The 10000-nt window shown below is 39.9% G+C and overlaps 1 protein-coding gene across 1 annotated transcript in view; it reads left to right on the forward strand.

Annotated features, from left to right (window-relative positions):
• The window catches only part of nox4 (NADPH oxidase 4), a 20651-nt gene that overhangs the window by 1785 nt on the left and 8866 nt on the right, over window positions 1-10000 (forward strand). The window contains exons 3-10 of the mRNA XM_032512166.1: window positions 2953-3063; window positions 3456-3540; window positions 4790-4887; window positions 5207-5234; window positions 5616-5688; window positions 7058-7138; window positions 8022-8181; window positions 9752-9916. Of these exons, the coding sequence (XP_032368057.1) occupies window positions 2953-3063; window positions 3456-3540; window positions 4790-4887; window positions 5207-5234; window positions 5616-5688; window positions 7058-7138; window positions 8022-8181; window positions 9752-9916 (801 nt within the window). The remainder of the gene's footprint in view (window positions 1-2952; window positions 3064-3455; window positions 3541-4789; window positions 4888-5206; window positions 5235-5615; window positions 5689-7057; window positions 7139-8021; window positions 8182-9751; window positions 9917-10000) is intronic.

Below are 10000 nucleotides of genomic sequence, written 5' to 3' on the forward strand. Positions count from 1 at the left end.
CTTCTTCTTCTTCTTCTTCTTCTTCTTCTTTTTCTTAATGTAACACATGTGCATTTCTTACTAATCACAATTCAAAAGGTTTGCTGTGAAAAAGACCTACTCTGTGTCTAAAATTACTCCCCTTTTCCATCTAGTTATTATATTTAACCTCAACCTTTTCATTTGAGAGTCTGCATGTACTCTACTTTCGGCAAACAATCCCACAATGTAAGATTCCACTGCTAAGATTCCAAGACTGCTAACTATTGAGTAAACTATTGAAAATGTCTTACAGTAGTGCCCAGATAGCTCAGTTGGTAGAGCAGGCGCCTATATATAGAGGTTTACTCCTCGACACAGTGGGTCCGGGTTTGACTCTGACCTATGGCCCTTTGCTGCATGTCATTCCCCCTCTCTCTCCTCTTTCATGTCTTCATCTGTTCTGTCAAATAAAGGCCTAATGTAAGCAAAAAAAGAAAATCTCTTACAGGCAGTACAGAGTAAACAAGTGAGTGATTTTGGACACAGCTCTATTGGCAGATAACATTTAATTTTTTGGACTTCTTAAAGCACACACAGGCGTTCTCACTTATTATGCTTGATTAGATTTATGACTGTTTGTGTTTACAAAGAGAAAAGTGTTGGTGACAAAAACTCATGAAATAGCTGTCACTGTAACTGATGCTTTTATCCAAAAAAACTTACAATAAGTGCATTCAACCATGAGCATACCACCCAAAAATCACAAGAATCATGCAAGTGCATAAAATTAATCACCAACCAAAAATCACAAGAATCATGCAAGTGCATAAAATTAATCAAATAAGCAAAACTGCTTCAAGTGCTACATTTTAGAAACAAGAGAAAGAGAAAGTAATTGGGTGTGAAGAAGCTCTTCAAATGAATAAAGAGCTTCTGTAAAAGCTACATTTAAGGAGAACAATCTGACAAATTGGTCGTGTTACACTTCTAAGTGACTTTCCAGATGACAACCATCATACTGCAAGTTTTCATCAGTTCAGGGACTAAATCTCTGTTTTTGAAGAAACAAGCTGCTCCTGGATTTTTTCTGTTTATATCACAGTAGCTGACATTGTGATAGATGGTAGACTGTCACATGCAGGTCTAATGAGTTTTGACTTTGACTCTATGATGGCAATTAGCCAGCTGTGTGTGTGTGTGTGTGTGTGTGTGTGTGTGTGTGTGTGTGTGTTTTTGTGCGCATGCTCACAGTTGGCTGACTCTAGAGGCCGGTAATATTAAGTAACATGAGCTGGCGCACAGAATCAGGAGTTTTTGATGATTGTTGACTCATGTGAGCATCAGTGTAATGGTTGTCACAAGTTTGTGTGTGTGTGTGTGTGTGTGTATATGTGTGTGTGTGTGTGTGTGTGTGTGTGTGTGAAACCTTGTCTTTGGAGAGAAACACAAAATACAAACGCCACTGACATTCCTCTCCAATCACCTAAGACTTTCGAAGCTCACAGATTGCCTTTGGCTCTTCACTAGCAGTTTGCGCCCCGATGTTTAAGACTTGTGTTTGTATTAGGTCAGGGAAGGAAATACAATATGAAAATCAGTTGAATGAGAGGCATCAAGCAGCATGTGTGAGCTATTCATGTACAGTGGGAGGCACAGGGGAGAGAGGGGCAAGTGTGGGCATGCCGCTGGCTCCGACTGAATGCCTTGCCAGAGGGCTTAAGTTCATGTGTGTACGCGTGTGCATCAGCATGTGTATGCACGTGCAAGATGGGGATGTATTTTAAAGTTTTAATAATGTTGAAAAGAATTTAGATTTAACTTAAAAAAAGCAACTCATGCTCTCATTCACCTGTATGGTTCAGTGTGTGTGGGAGTGTATCTGTGTGTTTGTGCGCATGTGCTTTGGTGAATCGGTGTGTGTGGGATGTATTGAAAGCAGGATATTAGATCTCCTGCTTGTGGATTTGCCATCAGCTGCTTTTCTTTGGGAAGCTGTGTTGAGTGAATGTGCGTGGAAAGTTTTAAAGGGTAAAGGTATTCAGACTTTAAAGTATGCTGGTGTTAACCTTGACCTGCTATATGTAGATTCTCATTTTGACCTGTTTGTGTGCTTCATTCTTGTATTTCAGAAACCGTGTTGTGTTCACAATGTTATCAATGTTACATTCCGCCTGTTTCCACTGCCTGGCCAAAATATCTAATACTGCAGGTTCAAGCAATTAAGTTCACATAATACACAACACAACCACTGAATTAAGGAGGAGACATATTTGCTGTCTACATGCAACTTTATTGACGATGATCCTGTACTCACTGTAGCTTGCAGTAATAGTATAGAAAACGTCAGAGTCTGCACACCATTAAACGCTGAAGACACCAAATTGGATATCAGTTGTTTAATCACTGTGTTGTATGTTGGTAGCCAAATGTCAAACAGCCCACATCCACTGTTCTTTATAAAGCAACAAACTACAATTTAACAACCAACACACTTAAAAGCTAGGCTAGGCCCGCAGTGTCAGACATTAAAAAAGCCTGGTTTATTGGAGTAAGAAAACACAGAATTATTTAGACATTCATATATTTGTCTTTAGTTTGTCTTTATAGTTTCATTGCATTCAATAGTGCCACTGGATAGTTGCTTGTGTAGGAAGCAGTAGTAATAATAAACTATTTTTTTAAAAATATAAAACTATTTTGGATAGTAGATGTTTTAAATGATACTCAGAATTTTCTTTTAAACAATTACTAAAGCAGTCCTTTATGTTTCATCATACTAAAAAACTAAATTAGTGTTCTATTTAAAAGCAAAGCCTATGCAGAGAGACACCTGAAGGAGAGTGATTACAAGCGCCATACTGACAGGTAAAAAAGATGTTGTGTAGCAGGGTAGTCATGCCTCAAGCCCACAGTGCGTACATTAAATACTTGTGTGTGTGTGTGCGTGTATGTGTTTGTGTTTGTGTCTGTGTTTGTGTGTGTCTTTCCCAGCTAGGGCTGTGCATCAGCAGGGCTTCTGCATCTTTACTGAACGTGAACTGCAGCTTGGTGCTGTTGCCTATGTGTCGCTCTCTGCTCACCTTTGTCCGAGGAACACACGCGGTAAGAAAGAGACTGAGGAGTGAGGAAAGAGGGATGTAGGAAAGTTAGACGGATAGGAAGAAAAGGTTTATTAAGTTGAGTGAAATGTGCAGCTACACACCATGTTTGTTTAGGCCTCTTTGAAAGATGCAAAGTAGTAGGATTTCTATGTAAAAATGCATGAAAACTGTTAATATTTTAGTGCATCATTGGTAAATGTAGGGAGGGTAGGAAGATAAGTTGAAATGAGTTATGTGTGTTAAAGGTTTGTGTATACAGTATACAGTACAGTATATATACAGTGTGTATATATATATATACAGTATACAGTACAGTATATATACAGTATATATATATATATATATATATAAGATAATACTATTGTCTTTGTTACAATACACATACTTATGCAGGTATCGAGCCGAGAGACTCGCAGACTGCTGGATAAGAGCAAGACCTTTCATGTGGCATGTGGAGTAGCCATCTGCATCTTCTCTGGTAAAAAAACTGTCACTTATCACCACAGCTCATATTTTTCATGTATCACTGTGTGTGTGTGGTGGTGTGTGTGGTGTGTGTGTGTGTGTGTGTGTGTGTGTGTGTGTGTGTGTGGTGTGTGTGTGTGTGGTGTGTGTGTGTGTGTGTGTGTGTGTGTGTGGGTGGTTCTGTGTGTGTCTGGATGAGTGTGTATGGTGGGTGAAGTGTGGATAAAGGACCCAGGCCGGCTCAGTATTCCTGGTGTACCAGCTGGGATCTCCCTCCAGCTGGTCATCTGTGTTTTTGCCGTCTAGTTGTGTGTGTGTTTATGAGTGTGTGTGTGTTGTGTGTGTGTTGTTGCTTCTGTGAGTCTCCTCCCATGACATCAGGGAGCTGAGTCTCTGTTTTACAGGCTTATTCCTCTTATTCATTCATGTTCTTTTCTAAGAAGCCTGGCTTTATATCTGTAAAGGAACACCTGAGTCTCTTTTTCTTAGGAACATTGTACATTCAGTAGTAACATTGTGACAGTTGCTAATGAGTGTTGGAATGTAACACTCAGTTTGTTCTGTAGAGACAAAACATTTTGTCTACAAATACCAAGCAGGTTTTCACAGTTTCTAAGAGCTTTACATTTGAGCAAGTATTTCCGACTAAAAATGTTTAACAACTGGCATTTCAGATAGCATTCTTAAGAGATTCAGTATTTACTTCCATAAAATTGGAATCAAAAGGTACGCCTTGATCAAAATTGAAGCAGCAGAGGCCAAGATTTCTTTCCTGTAGGTAAAGCTCTCATGTTTTAATAGCAGAGTTCCACAGTTTTGAGACAACAATTGACAAATAAGATATAGAGACAGCAGGGATGGGAGAGAGACATGGAGAAGAAAAAGAGAGGGAGGGGGGGGGGGGCAGTGGGAGTGAGAAAGGATGTGTGAGAGAAAAAAGGACCCTTGTGTCTCATGATTACACCCTCTAATTCCATCAGCTGTTGAACGGCTGCGTGGTTAGCCTGTGATGTCAGAGAGGTGTGTGTGTGTGCGCCAGTGAGTCAGGAGAATGGTTTGCTGACTTTTGCTGAATAGACAAAGAGATGTTTGTTTGAGTGTCCACTAGCAGTTCGTTTTGACCTTTTATAATTCTGTGTATGCATGATTGTGTGTTGTATGTTGGAGCTGTTCTGTATGTCTGCTGGTATCTATGCACAAAACATGTGTATTAAAAGAGTATTTTAACTTAGCATTGTGTCAAACTTTCTCTTCTTCTGTAGTTGTACACGTGTCTGCACACCTGGTTAATGTCGTCAACTTTAGCGTGAGCTACTCAGATGACTTTCCTGCTCTCAATTTGGCTCGCTTCAGAGGAGAGGTGAGACACAAATGCATGCACATTTGTACATTATACTTCCTACGCTCTAAGACTTTATGCATTTCATAGCCCCTAACCATAACCATCACGACATGTCTAACCCCAAATCTTACCTTGACCTTAAGGCAGAGATATGCTCAAAACATGTCATCCAAACACTGTGGACAATCTCCTCAAAGGCGTGCATTCATGGTGTTTAGTTGCACACACGAAAATTTACGGAAGTAGTTGAAAATAGAGAGCCGAAGAAGTATTAATTCTGCACCATTCCTCTACGCTGCATAAAGTGGGCAATGTATTTTTTGTCTTTTCTTTACAGGACCCCAAACTGATCATTTTGACCACAAGTAAGAACTATTCTTTGTTATACAGTAAATAGACCAGAGGTGTGTGTATGCATGTGAATGTTGGACTGTTTTTACTTGTGTAGCAGTGAATGTGGTTAATGAGCAGCAGATTAGAGTGGCTTTATGCCAAGAAGAGAGGAGGACGTCATGCTGTGTTTAGTCCTCTCTTTCTCTTCCTTGTATGTTTGCTGTTTTAGTGGGGAAAATACGTCTTTGTAGAAAAATAATTGGTTGCTTGCTTACTATTAAATTGTTTACTTTTTGGGATTGTGGGAATATCATAGTGAACAGGCAATTCCCCTTACATGTGTCTCGCATGTATGTGTCCCGGGATGTTAACTTGACTTCGCCTCTGCTCTCTAATTGGCTGATTCCCTTCAGTCCCAGGAGTCACAGGCGTCCTGTTGGTTCTCATCCTCTTCCTGATGTTCACATCCTCCTCCTACTGCGTACGGTAGGTCAGCCAAACCACCATTTGTAAAAGTTTCCCAAAGCCTAGAAAATAGCTTCTGTACGTGTAAGAGAAAACCTTTTGATTGTTGTTGTTCTGTGTGAGCAACTGTAAATAGGAGCCAGATTGGAGCCTTGCATCCAGTTCTCTTACTGTAATACAACCATGGTTTTGGTGCTTATGCATATATGTCTCTGCCTCTATGTGTATCCTTTGTGTCAAGTCTGTTGCCTTTGTCTTTCTTTCTGAGTTTATCTTGTGTGTGTGAGAGAAACGCAAGATGGAAAACATATGGTGACATGTTAACAGAGAACCTGTTCAGAGCAAATCCTCACTAAGTGTTTCACTCACCACTCTGTCATTACTCAGGTCATAGTGGGTCACCCACTTTGCATGTGCGCATGTAAGTATGTGTGTAACCCATGCAGGTGTGTGAGACTTGAAGTGTGTGTGCTCATGCACTGTCCTTGCTTTCTTCAGTAATTGAACTATAAGAGGCTTTTCCAGACCACCAGAGTTTGGGTAAGTGGTTTGAGCGGTGAAGTGGAGGCTGAAGAATACCTACATAATGAGTCACGATGATCCAACGAGATAATGAGAAAGAAAGAAAGCTTCTCAAGTTGTTTTTTGCAGCTTTTATCTAGCCTTTCTTGTGCAATACATATACTATATGAATATATTAGTCTCTTGTATGGCCAAAAACGAAAAAAGATCGTTGTAGCACACTACTCAGAACCGAGGCTGTTTAATGGCAAATGTAGTTGTACAGGTTACAAGTCGTAAAACTTTCTAAATTTGATAATGAACTTTGGGTTCTGGAAAATGATTTTCAGCTAAATCTTTTGGTTTGTTTATTTGAGCACCAGTCTTTAAAAATTAGGCAGTTTGAATGAGGTTTTCTGAGGTTAACGTCTGGATTATGAGGCAATGACCACCTACCAGGGGTGAACACATACATGGTTATTTAAAATGAGCCAAGCTGCTCAGTTCTTGTGGTCTCCTCGTACAGAAACTTGCTTTAAGAAAACAAGCATGAAAGAAGTTGCAGTAAAATAGGAGGAATACAGGGTTTGATGATGTTCATTGCGTGCAGTGGGGGGTTGTTGGGGTCGTTGTGTGTAATGACCCCTTTAATATTGACCTCTGATGTCCTGCTTACCCAGGCTCTGAGCTGGGAGTCTGGTCCTGAACAAACTCTGACCTTGCTTTTTTCTTTTGTTGTCCCAGCTCGTTTTCTTGTGTCCTCACATGTTACAATGTTATTATTTCTCATAAACATCTATTTTGGCTTTTAAAACATCCTTGGTGCAAGTTAAAAGTAAGAGTTTCTTTGAAAATAATCATGTATGTTGTTGTTTTTGCTTTTTTTCAGGTTGTCCAACTATGAGATCTTCTGGTACACACACAACCTCTTCATTGTCTTCTACATCATCCTCATGGTGCACATGGTCGGGTAGGGCTCAGCACTTAGCACTAAATCTGTGTGTGTGCATGTATGTGGGTTTATCTGTATGAGTCGGGGAGTTTTTCTGCACTGTTGGTACAGTTTGTCTCCATCCCAACCACTGACCAAAGGACAAGATAAGAGTTTGCTCCACATGCAAATGACAGCAAATTTGGGAGACTCTCGCAGACAGCCGGAGACAGCTCTACATTTCCATCAGCAACTTTGGACTCACTGACAAAATGACTGCTTTTCAAGAAACCATGCAATACTGACTTTCTTCATTCAAAAATGTCATGTTATTGACATATTCAACATGAAATTACATTTAAATTCTTGTTCTGACAAAATATAGGTGAGGTTTTTCATGGGATATCAAGGTGCAGGAATGCCTCTACTGACAGCTGTTTAACTGTGGAACCAGGGTTTGCTTGTACTTGCCGGTTCTCTTTGCCTGTATGTTGTGTGGTTGAGTTATATTGACTAACAGCCTGTATCTATATTTTTAAGCCTATGTCAAAAGGCAATATTTTCTTGATGGCAATTTCTTGTTATGTCACATTTGTGGTCACAGGCTGAACACACAAACACAATCACACTAACTTTACCGGCAAGTTTCTAGTACACCTACTCTCCATGCCTTTGTATAATTTGAATGACTAAGTGTCATTAAAATCACTATATTATTACTAATTATCACTATTTCACGATATTGCCTTCTGACATGGTAGGCAGATAATACGTGAAAAATACATGGGTTTTATTACATGAGGGGGTCCGAATGTGGCAGTTAAGAGGGGATCAAAATGTTCCGAACCACACCTCAGAAATGCTAAATGCTACTTTAAATTAACCAAACTAACATCACCTTAATTCTTGTCCTTTCCATTAGAGGAGCTCTGAAGTATCAGACCAACTTAGAGGCCCACCCTCCTGGCTGCCTCAGAGCCAATCAGAGCAGCACAGAGCAGCAGGGCGAGAAGCTTGAGCAGGGTGAGGATGAAAAGAGGAAATGCGGAGAGGAGGCTCACTTCCAGCCACATTACCCCCAGGTCTGTCTGTTGTGTGTGTGTGTGTGTGTGTGTGTGTGTGTGTGTGGGCGGTGCACGTCTATTACGTGTATCTACGTATTCATATTTATTTGAGCCATGTTAAAGAAAGTGTTCTTACCTGTAAGGGTGTGTCTCTCTTGTAGAGGGTGTGTAAATGTACATGTGTGTTGAGTATTTGGAAGGTGTTGGAGGGAGTTGGTTCCGTTCATTAGAGGTGTAGTGTTGTAAGGGAGGGGCAGGCATCCTCTTTCTACATCAAGGCCTGTGTTTGTGTGTGTTTCTTCTTGCGTGTGTGATTATGTGTTTGCACATGGTCGTTAAGCAACGGGCTGGTTTTACAAAATCCCCCTTAAACCTGATTGTGCTTTGTAGGGTTTACGGGAGTTGTGCGCAATTAGTCTGCCACAGGTAACTGCCAATAGAATGAAACAGAAACACCACACACTGTGATAGAAAATGGAGAGATTTCACATTTGTTCTCACAAATGTACTCTCTTTGCTGAGTTTGATTCAGACACCCATTGTGTTCTGAAAAACAAGTTAGGAGAATGAGAAAGCCTCGAATGACAGTAATTGATACAACATAAGATTCCCAACACTTCCTGTATCAGGGCTAATGCTGCACTCTTTTAATATCACACAGGTCGTAATGATGAGCAGCCTAGTGGGAAAACATGTTTAAGTCAGCCTCCTGTTGTAATTTCGCGTAGGAATTTCTGACAATTAGATGTGTTCAATTGATAAAAAGAACTACAGAAGAAGGAATAAATTGGCGGCAAAATGGCTGCAAAGTTACATTGCAGTTACATCTATTTAAAATCCAAATTTAACACTAAGGTAATTGATTTAGCTAATTAAAGTAGAGTACTAATTCACTGTCTATTTGTATCTGTTTTCAAATATGTATAAACATACACACAAAAAAAAATAGCTAATATACACTTAATTTTAGAAGTCTGGTGTGATTACAAGGCAAGCAACAGGGGTAACTATCTTGCATGTGCTAGCTGAAGCATGTCTACAGAAGCCGATGTACTAAAATATTTAGGTAACATAACGCTATCATATTCAACTTTCAGCTGCTCAGTACAAAAACTGTTCACTTCAGAGGAGATGATCCATGTGAATGGAAATGTACACTTATATATGCAAACCTCACTGCAGGTCGGCGCAGAGAAAGGTGTTATACTCAACAACACGTTGTCAAACCAACTGGGTGGTTGGTCCAACTTTCTAAAAATACATTATAACGTTAATGTTAACCCTAAAATCTGTAGAAGTATTGAAGATTAATGCCACATTAACATTCCCACATGTGCAGACAGAGAAGCACGTTTCAGCCTTAAAGGAAAGACTATGGTTTGATACAGCTTGGGGTTTATTTTTGTAGCTTTGATCAACAGTGTATTGGTCATGGTACTGTAACAATGTACTCACCAAAGAAATTGCGGAAGCAAGGCAACAAACATGACATCAAACTGTTCTTTACAACTGTTTCCATTTATTCTTTTTGGGTGTTTAAGTGTTCACATGATGTAGAAAGTCTGTGTTTCTCTTTGTCTATTTGAAGACATGGCTTTGGGTGTCCGGTCCTCTTTGTCTTTACTGTGCCGAGCGTTTCTACCGCTACATCCGCAGCTGCGACCCTGTTACCATAGTGACAGTCATCAGGCACCCCTGTGATGTCATTGAGTTGCGCATGCTGAAGAAAAACTTCAAAGCTTGTCCTGGACAGGTAAGAAGTTTTTTGCTACATCTGAGTTGAATTTTATCTCTTTACTATTTGATAAATCATATGATGTTTTTGAGAATATAAATT

The sequence above is a fragment of the Etheostoma spectabile genome, chromosome 3, assembly GCF_008692095.1.
Source record: "Etheostoma spectabile isolate EspeVRDwgs_2016 chromosome 3, UIUC_Espe_1.0, whole genome shotgun sequence".
In the NCBI taxonomy this organism is placed as follows: Eukaryota; Metazoa; Chordata; class Actinopteri; order Perciformes; family Percidae; genus Etheostoma; species Etheostoma spectabile.